We start from the raw sequence: 16,655 nt of genomic DNA, 5'->3' as shown, positions 1-16,655 counted from the left end.
AATGCACTGCGAGTATTCGTAAGTACATTGTTAAAGGCACAAACAAACGTTGGAAATTATCTGGATTTCATTGTAAAATTTAGCAAAAAAATACATTACAGAGACAACCTGCAAGTTACCATTGTATTTGCATATACTTTATTGGTTAATTGTTTTGAAATGTATCAAATGACTTTTAAGAGTAGAGTAAACAGGCCAACGTTGGCCTAACGTTCCAAGTTCACTGAGACCTCGGTGCACACACCTCAGCATTGTGCTCTCCCGTCGACCCGTCTGCTGTGCCGTATACAGTATTTGAATGCATCCCACTAATCTCGCAATACTTGAAAGTCCTACGGATCGACAGAAGCGCTGCACATTTTAACAAACGTTTGTGTGCTACATATTGGGCAGCTTTACAACGAAAACAAATTCCTAGATGGCAATAAGTATTTACAGCTGCCGTTGTACAGTAAACACTATGTGCATGTGAAATGTATGCTTTGGTGGTAAACATGCAACGTTTTCCCATTGTTGATCCATCGTTGGTCCAACGTTGGGCCAACGGTTCAAATCACATGCCGATGTTGGTGCAACGTTGCATCTTTATTGGTTTCCTGTTTAAATATATATGAATCATTATGCTCTGAGTAATAGAGTAATCGTTTTAAGATACAACCAAGCATGCATGCTGATGACACAGTTTATCTGGACCAGGATAAATTGAAAATAATTATCATAAATACATCACGACATCCTGAAGTGAGCAGGCCTCGTGTCGTTTAACAGAGACACCACCCACAGAAACTCCTGCAGATGCCGGTGTTAAGCCAGGACATGACATTGAGATGAATGCCGCCCACCCTTTGGAAGCAGATGTCACTTCGAGCGAGGGAAAGGAGGGAAACCCTATCCCAAAGAAAAGCGAAACTTGTTCATATGCTGAAGTGCCTTCCGGTGGAGAAGAAGAAGAGCATAAGTTCGCGATGGAACAAGACGCCAAGCGTGGATTTGAGATGTCTCCCTTCACAGGCATTAAAGTAGACGCCCGTGACGGCGGTGACCTCGAAGGAGCGGCATTCTCCAGTGAAACCGCTTCCTCTAAAGCAGAGGGCGCTGTAGCAGGGGATGGCGTTATCATTCGTGAGCCCGAGGTCGCTAAAGAAATTACGATTCCGGATCGCAAAGGCGGAAGCGCAGAAAATGCAGAGGACCTCAAATTGCTGCCAACCATGGAACGAGTCGAAGCGACTGAGATCCTGAACCCCACTGAGATAATGAACCCCTCTGAGATCCTGAACCCCACTGAGATCCTGAACCCCACTGAGATCCTGAACCCCTCTGAGATACTGAACCCCACTGAGATCCTGAACCCCACTGAGATGCTCAACCCCACTGAGATCCTGAACTCCACTGAGATCCCGAACCTCACTGAGATCCTGAACCCCACTGAGATCCTGAACCCCACTGAGATCCCGAACCTCACTGAGATCCTGAACCCCACTGAGATCCTGAACCCCACTGAGATGCTCAACCCCACTGAGATCCCGAACCTCACTGAGATCCTGAACCCCACTGAGATCCTGAACCCCACTGAGATCCTGAACCCCACTGAGATCCTGAACCCCACTGAGATGCTCAACCCCACTGAGATCCTGAACCCCACTGAGATCCTGAACCCCACTGAGATCCTGAACCCCACTGAGATGCACAACCCCACTGAGATCCTGAACCCCACTGAGATGCACAACCCCACTGAGATCCCGAACCTCACTGAGATCCTGAACCCCACTGAGATGCTCAACCCCACTGAGATCCCGAACCTCACTGAGATCCTGAACCCCACTGAGATCCTGAACCCCACTGAGATGCTCAACCCCACTGAGATCCTGAACCCAACGAAAGGTCAGAGCTCGGTGGATGAAGGCCAGGGTCCTGCGTCGACTGGATTCGTATGCGACGACGACACGTCCACGCATGACCCAGAACTGTCCACAAACACTTGCATCGACTCCAACGTGTCGTTTGCTGAGCATCAGGTGCATTCTGTTCGTAGGGAATCGAACAAAGTCTTTCAAGATAAATTATGTCTGAATACTAAGGTTGAGAATCGTGACGAATTACATCGATTCCTGGAACAACCGGACGCAGAAATAAACAACAAAAAGGCTCCTCCTAACATCATTGTGAGCAACTTAACAGAAGTTCCAAACGAGGAGGAAGAGGAGGATGCTGCTTGTGTTGTTGAATCTCCAGTGCGCTCTGATGGCTTCCGTGAAGAGCAGTTTGAGGGTCCTGACTCTGAGAGCGAATGCCATGGGAACGCTCCGGCTGCGGACAAATTGCCCGACGATTGTGAAGCGTCGCACGACGCCTCAGAGGACGCCCATCACGCAGCGGACGGACCGGCGGCACTCTCGCCCCAACATCACACCTCGCCTCCATGCTCTGCAGCTGGCGATGGAACCAAGCGTGATGACGAGTACCTGTCATTCCACCAGGAGTACAGTCGGCAGTCTTCTCAGGATATACCAGAAATACTTGAACTGAGTCGTGAGGAGTACGTCCCACAGTCACCTCCATCCTCTTACCCCCCAGATAGCGACGCCAAGGAAGAACACAGGTTCCTACCCGAAGTCACGAGTGCCGGCGATGAGAAGCTTTCAGAAAACAGCACTTACTCTGACCACTTTATCACCGAGTATCCCGCAGGAGCCTCTCCCAAATGCTCCGTCGGCAGCAACTACTCGGCCACCTGCCCTCCGCTGTCACCTCCAAAAAACATTGGCCCTGAAGTGTCTACAGTTGATTCGTTTTTAGTTCACTTTGATGTGCCCGGGCCTGAACATGAAGCAGACAAGCATGAAGATCTACCAAAGCAAGAATGCAGTCATGCAACTGCAGAGGGAACTGAAGACAGCGTTCATTTAAAAATCCAGGCCAAGGGGAGTCCTGCGGAAGGGGCGCGCGTGACGCCGCCCGATGACATTACCCTGGCACCCCACGAGCGCGCAGAATGCTCGGGGGGATCGGCCTTGTCCTCCAGCGGGCGCGAAGCCGAAGGCGAGACGGACCCGGAGACAAAAGGGCAAGCGGTGGCCACAGTGGCAGCGGCGATTCCGTCGGAAGCACGCGGTCCTCAGGGGGGGCCGCCTGCCGTGGAACACCTCGGCAGGCATGAGCATCCGGGCACGGTGGCCAGTCCGGTGGCGCTCAGTCAAGTGGAATGCACTGCGGCGGTGCCCAAGACGACTTGGCAGAAAAGGCCCCTCGAAGTGCCCATCACCAGTTTAGCCGATGGCATTGACAGTTCACGCAATCTACGGGGGGGCAGGGTCTGCATCTCACAAAGCGAGGGCAGAGACGATGAGCTTGATAGACCCTCAGAAACGATGGCCGGGGTCCTGCCGGATGAACGGAACGACGGCAGACGTGGTTTGACTGAGACTGCGACAGAATTTGGTGAAGGTAGTAGTAGTGACCTGGATGAGGGAGAATTCAAGTGCGAGCGAGAATCGATGCCTGCGTGCGTTGCTGACATCACAAACGACACATCTGAATTGGAAGACTTTGAAAAAAACGAAAATGCAATCATACAGGACGGAGTCAATGACGAGGCTGCTTCGACCAATATCATCGGCACGTCGGTCACTTCTGAAGCGCGTGGAGGAGATGCGGGACATCTCATCTCCTCCTCCAGCAGCAGCGATGACGACAACGACGTTGAATCAGAACGTAAAACCACAGCTGCCGAGTCACTTCAGCGGGAGCGTGCGATTACCGACGACCGGCCAGAAGCGGTCGGCGCAGAGGTGAAAATTGAATTTCCACAGGACCCACCTATGCAAGACCAACAGGTCCCCATGGCAACGGAAGTGGTGGAGTCCGTGATCATGATCGAGGAGGACATCCTCACTGTCATCCAGACGACCACGGTGGAGACGGAGGAGCTCACGGCAGACGAGGCAGACTTCAGCCTGTCCGAGGCACTCGACGAGCCGTCCGAGCGGGACGTGGCAGAGCGGCGAGCCGACGGCGGGGCCGACAATGCGACGGAGGTGGACGTGGACACGGAGGACCTCAGCGTGGCCACCGACGTCATATTCTCAGATCTGTCACTAACTGAAAAGACTGCGCGCCGTGCCGACCGAGGTAATTGGGCGCCCGCCCGGCCACGTGCACGCGCAAATGCACGTACCCTGGGGGGGGGGGGGGGGGGAGGGTGGGGGGGTGGGAGGGGGCATAGCCATTAATCGCGACCCCCCTGGCCGTCTAGCGCAGCATTTTCACGACTTGATGTCATGGCGATTCGATTCAAGAACCACTGAGTTGCCGAAATTGTAGTGAAATTATCGGAATTTAGCAGCTTCTAGCCGCTACAGCTTTAACGTGAGCCCGTTACATACAATATACTGTATATAAATCAAATGTATTGCTTCATACACACCGAGTCTTTGCATGTCTCATCAGCTTAGACAATTAAAAATCGATGTTAATTGATTAATAATTACACCACCACGTTGGCGTTAACTACCTCGCCTGGTAGACAGGAAGTCGTGGGCTCGATCCCGACCCTGACGCCTGCTGTATATTTGGAGTAGCATGTTCCTCTCCCCCGTGGTCGCGTGGATTTTCTTCCAGGACCTCCGGTTTTTCTCTCCCCATCTAGAATCAACGTCATGTTGATTCTATAAATTTCCACATCATAAGCCACTTGGTTGAGCTATCATTTGTGATGGCCAGGTAGTTCAGTGGGCCTTACCGTACACATACATATTTTTATATATGTCTTTTTCCATGCTTCTGCTTGTATTGTAACATACAAAATTAGTTTTCAATTAAATGTGTGACACTTAATGAATGTCTTAATTGCCTGGCAGGTGAAAATGCCAGAGATGCTATAACAGAGGCTGCGCGAGGGGATTCCCGTTCGATGCCCGATCGCGAATTCACAGCTTGGCAACACGATCAGAGGAAGCCGGTCAAAGCCCTCGATAGAAGAAACAATACATCGAAAATCCAGAGCTCGCGTAAAAGTCAAGACCCCAGGCCTGACCCACAGGACAAGAATAAGAAGAAAGGTTCTCCTTACCATCATAAATATAATTGCACATTCACAGCACATATGCATGCATGTGTGTTGAACTTCTTTCACGCCGTTCGCAGCCAACCGCGCTAATCGGAGGTGTAGCGGAGGAACAACAACAAACTAAACACACAAAAAGCAATTTTAAAGAAATGAGTTTTCAATCCAGCAACGTTCGCCGCGCGTCGATATTATCGTGCGTCAGTTGAGTCGTTGACGGGGGGTTTCGTTGTGCGATTGAAAGCCTGCGTGCGCGTGTCTCTCCGTGTTGCCGACACAAGCATCAGGTAGGAGCGCAGAGCCCACGAAACGAGCCGTCATTCGTCTTAGAGCGCCCGCCCGGAGGAACGGCGCGGGTGACGCCGAAGTGTCGCACGGTAGACGGAGATCGAAAGGTGATCGACGGCGCGTGGGGTGGGGGTCCCCACCCCCCCCCCCCCCCCCAACATCGGGTCCAAAAACGTCGTCGTCGCGTCCTTTCGCTTTTATTTCTTGCATCTCACGAAATCTGTGTTCTGTCAACCCTCCGTTTTATACCGTGCGCCTTCTTACGTTCAATTTACCTCTCCCCGCAGGTTTCACCATGACCCACATGCCCTGCCGTGGCTTTGTTTATCATCAACCCTGCAGCTCCTGTCTTTAAGTTGCAGCAAACGTTGATGTGACAATTCACAAACAGTCGCCACGAGTTTGCGCTTTTGCACGATATTTTCATTTGCCGTGTTCCGAGTGTGTGTGTTTTTTTGCTGGTGTGTTTGGGGGGTTATTTGGGTTGACGTTTGCTGTGCTCATTCGTTAATTTTGCCATTCGCTAATTTTGCAATTCACTAATTTTGCCATTCACAAATTTTGCATTTACTTATTTTGCCATTCACTCATTTTGCCATTTGCTAATTTCTCTCTCTTTCGGTATGTGCCATGTCCTTTCTAAAAGAAGTCGGAAATCATGAACTTTCAAATTAGTTCTGTCCATTATGTTATATACTCAAGAAATGTTGCATAATACTCCCAGTTGCAGCCAATTGTTCAATTTCCCTATGCACTCAAGTCGCTGTCTTTCCCGGCTTCTTTTACCGATCGTTTTCTCGGTCAAAACATTACATTCCGTCTCTTGTTTTCTCATTACTACATGCCATAGAAATCTAACTGGCCTGTCTCCAATCATTCTCGTACTTTTTCTGGTTGTGTATCTGCTGCTATCGGTAATGCATGTGTGTTACTCATCGTGTGTCCATGAAAAGTTGTACATCCTTAAAAAAACACATTACTGTTGCTTTTAGTTTGCTGATAGGATCTTTGTAATTGTCCAGCTTTCATTTACTACTAATTTACTAAATAGACGATGTTTAGTTAATGTTCTACTCAAATGAGCATAAAGGCAGTGCTTACCTCCTGTTTACAGCCCAGAGCCAGTGGGGACATTCCCTATTACTATAGCAGCGATGTGGTATATCTACAGTAGTATATCTATTGGACAACCACTGTGGACTTCCTCACAAAAGTGGTACTTATTTCATCGACCCCAGTGGGCTGAGTCAACCCCCAACTAGGAATTTAACTCTTAACCTATTCGACTGTGAGCTACCTGGCTGGGCTGTGTGTTGAAGCAAAACATTTATAGGTGAATCCTCTTCGTCGTTGATGTCACCTAGCAGCATCTAAATATTACGTAACGGGTGCTTTGTTATTTCAAGCAAGAGAAGCTGCACTATTCATCCGCGCGATGGTATCTGTTTGTATTTATTAATTAAATGTGTGGTCTATCTGTAACCTTTATATTTTGTCACTTTTGGAAAGTTACAAGAACGGAAAACTGGCATTCGTCCGGAACAAGCAGTCCCACAAAACACCGCAAGGTAACCTCTCTGCGGGAGTCTCATCAGCTGCACACGCTCCTCTTCCATCCAACGAGAGAAATTAAACATAATTCTTTTCTCTTGTACCGTGTAAGGCCCCACTGAGCTACATAGCTTCTTTTCAGAATCGACCTGGCGATCATAAATGGAAAGCTCAACGAAGTGGCTTGTCATGTGAAAATTTACATGAGTAGCCAAATACTCTAAACACGTGATGTTGATTACTAAATGTGGAGGGGAGAAAACGGAGGGACAGAGAGAAAAATACACGTGGCCACGCGGAGATAGACACGCAAACTCTAAATATACAGCAGGCATCAAGGTCGGGATCGAACCCACGACCTCCTGCATACAAGGCGAGGTAGTTGAAATCTCACCACGCGGGGCCCCAACGAGGGACGAGGAATGAGGGGAGAGAGAGGCTCGCTGTGGCTCTCCCATGAGTGGGGTTGTGCAATGGCTGTGATAATGAGAAGATAGGGGCAAAACATTGCGGTACACTTCCAGCCAATAGCATTGAGAGCATGTACTCTATGTCGAACTTCTTATGCACCGTACGTAGCCAACCGTCTTAACCGAAGATGTGTGGGAAGGACAACAAGCTAAACACAAGCAGTTCTCAAGAAGATAGTTTTCAATCTAGATTTAAAAGAGCGAAGCTCCAGTGGCTTCCTAATATTGGAAGAAAGAGTGGTCCAGACGGCCACAGAAGCGCATCTGAAAGCGCGTGATGTGGTGACCGTCTTTGTTCGATCGTCGAGCCAAAAGCCGCTGCAGCGGGGATAACCGGAGTTTGCGTCGTGGTTTATGCTCCTTGACGAGCTCAGTATGAGTTGTACAACACGGGCCTTGTGTAATACAGCATTGTCATCATCAACATCAACAGCCACGATCATGATCGGATATACCAGATAACATCCACATATTGTAAACGGCAAGTCAGCAAGTCAAATGCAGGTGTCCTGCTTGTACCCTGTGATTCACTCCGCCTCCTGCTCCTTCGCCTTCCCAGCCAACGCCATGGCTGGTAGAGCCATACCTGCTGCAGACTAGGAGAGGAGGGGGGGGGGGTCACAGCTTAGGCTGAACAATCATACTTAATCGCGTTGGTGCAGCTGTAGCCCGAGAAGGGAATGAACACAGTGGTTTGTGAACAGTGCTCTTCGCCCAGTGCTGTTCTCCCTCTGGGCGCTTGCTCCACGCTTCTTCTTCTTTCTGTCTCAGCCCCTGCATCTTCAAACTCAAAATGAGGCCTCCTCATGCAAGACTCCCAACCCCCATGTCAGGGGCACCGTGGTTTGCGAGATGTTAACTACCTCACCTGGTGTACAGGAGGTCGTGGGTTCGATCTCGATCCCGACCCTGACGCCAGCTGTATATTTGGAATTTGTGTGTGTCTCTCTCCCCGTGGTCGTGTGGATTTTTGTCCGGGCCCTCCACATTTAGAAACGTGCGTTTAAAGTATTTGGCTGCTATAAATTTCCATATGATGATAAGCCACTTCTTTGAGCTATCACTTGTGGCCAGGTTGCTTCTGAAAAAGAGCTTTGTAGCTCAGTGGGCCTTACCTGGTATAATAAAAATAGTTTATTTTAGTTTTTTATACTGTATCATAGAAACCACCATTACATGTTAACTAGAGTGAGAGTAAACCCAGATATATTTCTCAGTCAGCCTAGGACTATCAGAGAAGTGTGCAGTTTATTGCAGTAGATCTCTCTAAAAATCAGTTCCTGCCACCCGAAACCTGGACAGGTGGCAACCCTGATGAGATCACACTCATTTTCATATGTAAGTGCGTATGTTGAACTTCCTTCGCGCCGTACGTAGCCAAGCATGCTAATCGCACCTTTGATAATCAAGTGATAGGCTAATGGCATTCGATAGGATGCTGAAATTCCGGGTTGTGGATGAACCTCGCTCATTCGCACCTTTCACACGCCCTGGTTAATTGACCAGCTGTTCCTCACTCGAGGGTGCCCATGTGACTGCAGAAACGTCTGCAAGTAAACTGGTTACTTTGATGAAGCAATGAAAACAGATGGCGTATTCTACATCTTCACCCCCCAGTCTCGCGAGCTAGACAATAAATACGCGCTGCAACCAAATTCACATATGCTTTGGATTTCTCCGCGAGTTTATTCGATTATTTAGAGTATTTGGCTGCTCTACATTTCCACGTGACAAGCCACTTCGTTGAGCTATCATTTGCGGCCAGGTCGCTGGTTAAATAGAAGCTGATACCTCAGTGGGCTTTACCTGGTAAAATAAAATAGTTTAGTCTTCATGTGTACATTTTTTTGGGTGATTTGCTTACCTTTCCTAGACTTTTCACTCCGATAATATTTTTGTATTATTTGATTGTTACTCTTTGGTTCTATTCGGTAAAGTCACGTAGGTAAAAAAATAAAATAACAAAAATCACGACGTTTCGGCCACAACACAAGTGGCCTTCATCAGGTTGTGTTGTGGCCGAAACGTCGTGATTTGTGTTATTTTATTTTTTACCTAAGTGACTTTACCGAATAGAACCAAAGAGTATGGATCCTTGGAGTCACGAAAGCTTCAAATCTAGTATTTGATTGTTGTAACGTTCTGACCTCACGCCCCGACTGGACATCTGTGAAAAAAGAGCTTCATAGCTCATCGGATTCCTCCTGCAGTCTAAATAAATATTCTAATCCTGATTCCGATTATCCGGGCCACCGCTGCCCTCCCTCCCACCCTCCAGGTTCCCATGACACCGGACAAATCTCGAGTTGGCTGCAAAAGGCAGCGGGGCAGAGCCTAAAGCTGGGAACAGATTGAAATGTGTCTTCAGACAACCCTGCGATGTAACACGGACGACGTTCTCCCGTTGTTGTTGCCTGCCCGTGCGCCGCGCGCGCCTTCCTTTCTTTCACGTTAAAAAAAAACAAAATGCATTGAAATAATTTTTTTGCAGATGTGAAACAGACACGTCTTCTTTTTTTTTTTTTGTTCGCACGCCCTCCGCAGGCAGGGGCCCTGGAAGCATCATCCAAAAATCACCCAGGACAGCCGTCCAGCATATCCCCGCCAGCCTACAGAGCCAGCGCCAGGTCCTTCTCGGTCACCCCCAAGAGACCGACGAGTGAGTGACGGCCCGTGACGCTCCGCCAGCGCCCCCTCGCTCACGGCTCGCGCCCTGGGGTGAAGCGCGTTGAATCGTGCGTCAGTGCATTGGTGCGAGTTGAATCTATCACGCGGCGGAGCCGCAGTGTGGCGGTTAGCGCTACGCTGCGCTACGAAACCGGCGACCCGAGTTCGATTCCGGCCGACGGCCAACACCTGTGACGATTATCCAAATGGGAACAATTCAGCCTCAATCGAGTACCTGGCATGGTGTGTAAAGATCACCACTTGAGAGACAAAGACAGCCGGGCGTGGTGCTGGCGACACACCCCCTGGTGTGCCGTGCCCGGCCTTCATAGGCGCTCGCTAACAGCACTTGCCCCAACAGTCTGTTCAGGCTATACAGGGGATCTTTGTCTTTGTTGAATATAGAAGGTTGTATTCTCAAGGCACACCACAGGGGAGTAGAGTCATAATAAAGGTTTTTGGATACTGCATAATGTGTACTGCGTATTACCATATCCGCGTAACCCATTATAATTTATGATTACATTAACCCCCCTGCCCCCTATGATCTTTGCACCTGATAGGCACACATTGATCACATCATCTTGCTCTATTTAAGACCAGAAGTGGGAAGACTTTCTCACAATTCTGGGAAATTGCCTGATGAACCCGGTCGTGATCACCAGCCGAAACGTTACAGTCCTCAAAATGTAAATATTCTGGGTTTACTCGAATTGTGACGTTTTTTGTTTGCATGACAAACCCTTACCAATCGGCTGTGTCGGATTGTGGCGGGTTTAACGACACATTTGTATTAACACGATCTAAACCATAAAACCCTTATTATGAATAATATTGGTCGCGAAAGCCGATTACTACGTGTTGAACGGAGTAGAGTCAGTTGTTGCAATAAGGCAGATGGGGGGGGGGGGGCAAGGTGACCGGTAAAGTGAAGGGATGCCGGGTCATGGTGAGCAGCAGGAATAACGAAGGGGAGGAGGAGGGGCAGTGAGAGAAGGAATGAGCGGTCCAAGACGTCGGGGACGATGATGAGGAGGGGTGAAAAAGGGAGAGGAGCGAGCAGAAATGTAGCAGCTGCACGGACGGAGCAGCGTTTGTGATTTTTTTACACAGAGAGGGATGAACTTTGAGATTTATAAGCCCAAGGGGTGACCAATAAGGTCTGAATTGGTCTGTAATAAGGTATGACTCATACCTGTTAAGGGGTTGGCAGGTATGAGTCACGTGACTTGCGGGAGGCTTGAGCCGAGTTAGAGACTGAACACGACAATGACCGGCGCAGCGGGTAGCCCGCTGGGATTTGTCGGCTCCCGCCGTCCCTCACAGCAACGCGCGCCACATCCGTTGTACGACTTTTGAAACGGAGCTTTGGCATGCGCTGGGCCGATGGCAATTTGCTGAGCGGAGTTTTTCAGCCCCTGGGTCGATAAGCCGACTTAGCCAAATTGTTTTTTTCTTTGCTTTCTCATTCTCTTGACCTTGTTTGCAATAAAATTACGCACGAGAACAAATGACGCCTCATTCAAAACATGCATACTTGGTCACCTTTCATGCCGATTCACTCGCAAACCTTCAGAAAAATTAAGCAACGACAAAAACATGTTTGTGCTTATAAGATTCAGAAAATTAATTGCTGACGCTGCGTTTGCACAAGGACAAATTGCAGGTAAACTCAACACATTCGTTCATAACACCGTAACCTTAAAAATATACATACAAAAGGTGACGTTTCGGGCCATGGCCCTTCTCCACAGTGTAATGGAGGTCCACCCGTCTCAGCCTTGAGCAGTGCTCTACGTTACGCAGCCTTATGTCTCCTCTCCTCCCGAAACTTCTAGAATCTCTCCTCACCTTCACCCCAAGTTCCCTCCATCACTCATCCCCCGCCCCTTCTCTCTCTCTCTCTCTTGACCTCTAATCCTCTCCATTTCCCGTTCTTCCTCTCCCGCTCTTTTCATTTCGAATTTCCTGGCCAATCCCCTGGCGCTTGACCCATCCCCGCACTTTCCCGAGTGGCTGTCCGAGCGGCCAATCGGGGGCTCTCCGCCTTTGCGTGCTGCTGGCACCGCCTCGTGCCTCCCAGCGTCGGTAACTCCTCTCGTGGCCCTTCAGCCCGGTGGATTCCTCCAGTCGAAATTTTCCTCCACTCTAAACAACGAGATAGATCCCAAAATTAAACTTCCTTGACCTCGTTTAGTGCTCGAGATGCGCTCCTGAAAAAGTGAGCGCTAATCGAATCAGCGCTAAAAGGGGATGCGTTCTGGACCGCGTACATTTCTTACATATCAGAAATATACGTGGATTTCATTGGAGTGTAGCGCTAATAATACACACGGTAAGCATTATTTTGTATTTTTAAATAATATATTTTAATTAGAATTATATATTTATGTTGGAACTTCTTTAGCACCGTACATATCCAAGCGTGCTAGTCAGTTGGCTACATACGTAAGTAATATGCATTGTTTAACACGTAGGCTTTCGCGACCAATATCATCCATAATAGAGGTTTTTGGGTTAGATCGCGTAAATGTATGCGATCTAACCCAAAAACCTCTATAATGAATATGCATTGTACTCACCAGTGCATCCACCTGACGCTCATACGCCTCGACCTGCCTCATAGCTCGCATTTTAGCATCCAAGGTGATACTTTTCCTTGACACTTTGGTCACATTTCCAGCACTGACACTGTGAAGGCCTTCTTTTTTCAGACATTATGGGCCCACACAAAAAAAAACACGCGGTACTAAGGCTGAGAGGGAGAGACCGAGGCAGATTAAATGGGCGCTGCTTGGCTCAGGGAGCGTGCGTCCCTCTCAATGGCCGAGAGAATGTAAACAAAGCGGGCAGCCGGTGCGTTTCCTCAACGCCGCTGCGTGTTCTCACCCGTGAGCGCTTTCTAGATTGATTTATTCTTCTCCAGGACAAAGAGCGCTATAACGAATCAAGAGTTCTACCAGGGAGTGCTAAGTGAGGTCTGCCTGTACGGCAGTGGAGAGCGCCCCTCGGTATCCCTGACAATAGCACGACGAGAAGCCGGAGTGGTTGAGCGACTACCAGTGCCCAAAACGTCGTCCATTATATTACTTTTAGAGCCACAGTGTTGTTGGCGAGTGTGTTTCATTTTTTGGTTTGTTTACAAGAGCTATACTCAGTCTCTAATTTCACTATCGTCTTGTCCTTACAGCATCGGCTCAACGTGCGTGCCTTATCCATTCCGGCCTGAACACTGCATCACAGCACAATCATAAAGGCACATATGGGATTCTAATTATATTCCAAAAGTAAGCGGAGTGACTATTGAAGGTCCGTGACATTGCCAGCAACTCCACGTGGCTCACACACCGGACCTTGTCCAAACCTTCCATCCTCATCGTTCATTTCCATTTACGACGAAGTGCAAAATAAACACCACCTCATTCGAGATCCAAACATCGCACCTCCTGGCTTTGACATCGCTCGAAGACACCAACGGTGTAACCATCAACCCGCATCACAACATCAACTGGCCGATGCGCACATCATCTATTCATGAATTAAAAACGAAAGACACGGGAGTGCGATTGTGGCCATACATCTGAAACTACGAACCGTATAGTGAACCACTGTAGTCTGCGCTCCTTCAATGGAAGAAAAGCAAACATTCACAAACTCTCCCCAGAAGCCCTCTCGTGGCTAGCAGCAGACCTCAACATTGGCACTTAGCTCCTGAGCATATTTCTGCAATATGAATGAATAGAATAGTCAGTTTATTTCGGTTAAGGTCCATTGATCTTAGAAGCTCGTTTTCAATGGCAACCCATTGACTTAATTAGATTTTTAAACAAAACTGTATCGTACGCTTATTTTGACTGGCAAACAAAAATCCACTATTAGACATCTGTTGTGATGTGTTTCATTTACTAGTCTAGGACTACTCCAGATGCAGGGCAGCCATGTAGACCATGTTGACTGGAAAACTTAGCTCATGGGAATTAAAAAAGAAACCAGATATTTATTCCGTAGCCAAACAGTAATGTATATACATTTTCTTTGTATCCTCTCGTTCTAGGTTTTAGAATTGATGGGAAAATGAGTGAACCCCGCAAGGTTGCAGTGAGCCTCTACCGCTCCTCTTCCGCAGCAGGTAATCACACACACACACAGCATACGTGAGCTCTAGGACAATTCCACTGTTTGCATTTTTGTTGCTGCTGATGGTGTTGCTGTGCGTGCCACTGCTACATTATTGCTGCTACACAAGCCACTGAGGCTACATCGTTCGGTGAGCATCACGTCTATACTTGCTGGTAACATCCACCATCCTGCTACATTTCCACTCGTGATTCACCATTTGCCTCTGTGGGCAACGGAGACTGGGGTGGTACGAGTGGCGTCTTGAGCAACAACCGCTGTTCAAGTCAAACCCGAATACGGTTAGAATGTGGATATTAATCAAGGCTGCCCGAAAGCTTGAATCTAAGCGAAATGTCCTCCTCGCCGAGCACGGCCTGGACAAACTAAAACTAAACTTAACTTTTGCGTCGAGTCTGGTAATCCGTTCGATAGCATTCGTATATACCTCCTGTGTAAGGGTGTAAAGAGGCCAGTGGTCAGTTCTGTGATGAGCATATCACAACTCCACCACGATCGCAATCCGGCCACTCTCTCATCCTCCATGTGCGAGCGAGATAACCGCACCCTGCTGTGTGCTTCTCGAACGCGATTAGCTCACAGCGCCATCGCCTTCCCCATTCCTGCGTCGGGTCTTCACCGGCTGTAAGTGAGTTTACATTAATATTGTAATTCTATTTTACTGAGAGCCATTTCCTTCCCCGTTCAAGGAGCGCTCGCGATCCGCAGCAAGCCCACGACCCCCAGCGCGTGTGACGAAAAACTGGGGACGGCCACGGCACCGAACACCCCGGGCACGCCGAGGGCCTTCCCCCCGATGGCCCCGGGCACCCCGCGGGCACTGCCGCCCCGCTCGCGCACCCCGACCGGCCTCCGCTCGCAGCAGTCGAGCCTCTCGCTGCCGCTGGAGAGGCGCGCCATCGCTGTCGTGCGCACGCCGCCCAAGTCTCCGTGCCTCTCACGTGGTCAGAGCCGGCCCCTCTCCGCTCCGCTGCCCGACCTCAAAAACATCAAGTCCAAGGTCCACTCGACTGAAAATCTCAAACACCAGCCCGGGGGCGGCAAGGTAACCGTCGGCTCAGGGGGGAAGGGGATCTGCTGCTGCCATTACCGCCAGCACCTCCTCCGTGGCTACAAATTTCAGTCGATATTATTCGGATGCGAAAATTTAAGACAGGCAACAGCAGTGTGCGTTTGAGCACGTAGCAGGGCTTTCGCGACGCAGTGTTAATTCGTACGAATGGTTTTGGGGGTTAGATCGCGTGAATGTAAATGCGTCGTTAACCCACTGACACCACCAGCCACAGCCAATTAGTAAGGTTTGTCACGTAAACAGTACCTGCCTCTTCGGTACTACTTCAGCACACCGGTGTGTTGGAGAGTAAACCCACTTGTAAGTGTTGTGGGTTTACTCTGGTGGTGGGTTAATGACGCATTTATTTATATTCACGTGATCTAACCCACGAAACCTTTATCAACAGTAGTGCGATTGTGGCCATACAGCGCAGACTGGGTGCCGTATAGTAAACCACTGTAGTGTGCACTCCTTCAAAGGGGGAGGGATAGCAAAACTACATGAACGCTCTCTCCTGAAATCCTCTCGTCGTGGCTAGTGGACGTCGACATTGGCATTTAGCTCCTGAACATATTGTCATCATACGCAAGAGTGCAACGGAACAGCTTGTTTCGGGCAAGGTCTGTTGAGCTCAGAAGGTCTTTTTCAATGGGGACCCATTTCAGATATGACTGATTGTGTGTTGGCGCATTGATGTGTGTTGCATATATGAAGCTGTTTACCCGTGAAAACACCACGTGATGGGGAGTAGAGTCATAAAGGTTTTGGGTTCTGCATAATATGTGCAGCACATTGTCATATTAACCTAATACATGATGCATAATACAGGTTTTTTGGGTTAGATCGCGTAAATATATAAATGTGTCATTAAACCCACCACCATCCAACATAATGTATTATTTGATGATACACTTCTAAGCAGCACTACGTCTGTAGCTATCCGAATGGTTAAAACCATTATTTTCTCAATTTCGATAGATTCTCTAATTAGTCTCGGCTTGTAGTACTACTATCAAAGGTTTGTTCATGAAGCCATCCAGATATATAAACATAGACATAACTTGAACCGAGAAGATGGATACAAATTGAGCAATCATTGGAAGGATGTTATTAACCAGGTAAAACCTTAACTGTTTATGGTTGTTCCATCATATCTGCCGGGTACTAGTCTCTTTTTCCGAGTTAATTTCCCCCTGCATCCCCAGCTTTCCCAGCCTCCCACTTCTGGCCCCGCCTTACCTTCCCCCCCCAGCTTCACGTTCTCTCTCCCCCTAGCGCTCACGCAGCGCCCATCCCCCCATCCCCCCCCCCTCTCTCCCCCCTTGCTCCTCCCCCCCATTTCTTACCTATACAACCTCTTGCCACAGCAGCTCTCTCGCCCACTGCATTGGCATTGTTGCTGTATTGGCATTGCTGCTACATT

General features: G+C 48.8%; 1 protein-coding gene across 5 annotated transcripts in view; it reads left to right on the top strand.

The window, feature by feature from the left end:
* The window catches only part of LOC116943732 (uncharacterized), a 52,892-nt gene that overhangs the window by 23,934 nt on the left and 12,303 nt on the right, over positions 1 to 16,655 (top strand). For 4 of the 5 annotated variants that reach the window (XM_076068115.1, XM_076068114.1, XM_076068118.1 and 1 more), the window contains 7 exons: positions 769 to 4,131; positions 4,860 to 5,060; positions 5,347 to 5,460; positions 6,863 to 6,921; positions 9,919 to 10,033; positions 14,096 to 14,170; positions 14,868 to 15,223. In XM_076068115.1, coding sequence (XP_075924230.1) covers positions 769 to 4,131; positions 4,860 to 5,060; positions 5,347 to 5,460; positions 6,863 to 6,921; positions 9,919 to 10,033; positions 14,096 to 14,170; positions 14,868 to 15,223 — 4,283 coding nt within the window. The remainder of the gene's footprint in view (positions 1 to 768; positions 4,132 to 4,859; positions 5,061 to 5,346; positions 5,461 to 6,862; positions 6,922 to 9,918; positions 10,034 to 14,095; positions 14,171 to 14,867; positions 15,224 to 16,655) is intronic. The other variant, XM_076068116.1, reaches the window with a different exon arrangement.

This window comes from Petromyzon marinus, chromosome 19, assembly GCF_048934315.1.
Source record: "Petromyzon marinus isolate PM22_M1 ecotype Great Lakes invasive population chromosome 19, UKy_Petmar_22M1.pri1.0, whole genome shotgun sequence".
NCBI lineage: Eukaryota > Metazoa > Chordata > Hyperoartia > Petromyzontiformes > Petromyzontidae > Petromyzon > Petromyzon marinus.
Note: the sequence above shows the minus strand (reverse complement) of the source record. Positions and strands in the feature narration are given on the sequence as shown.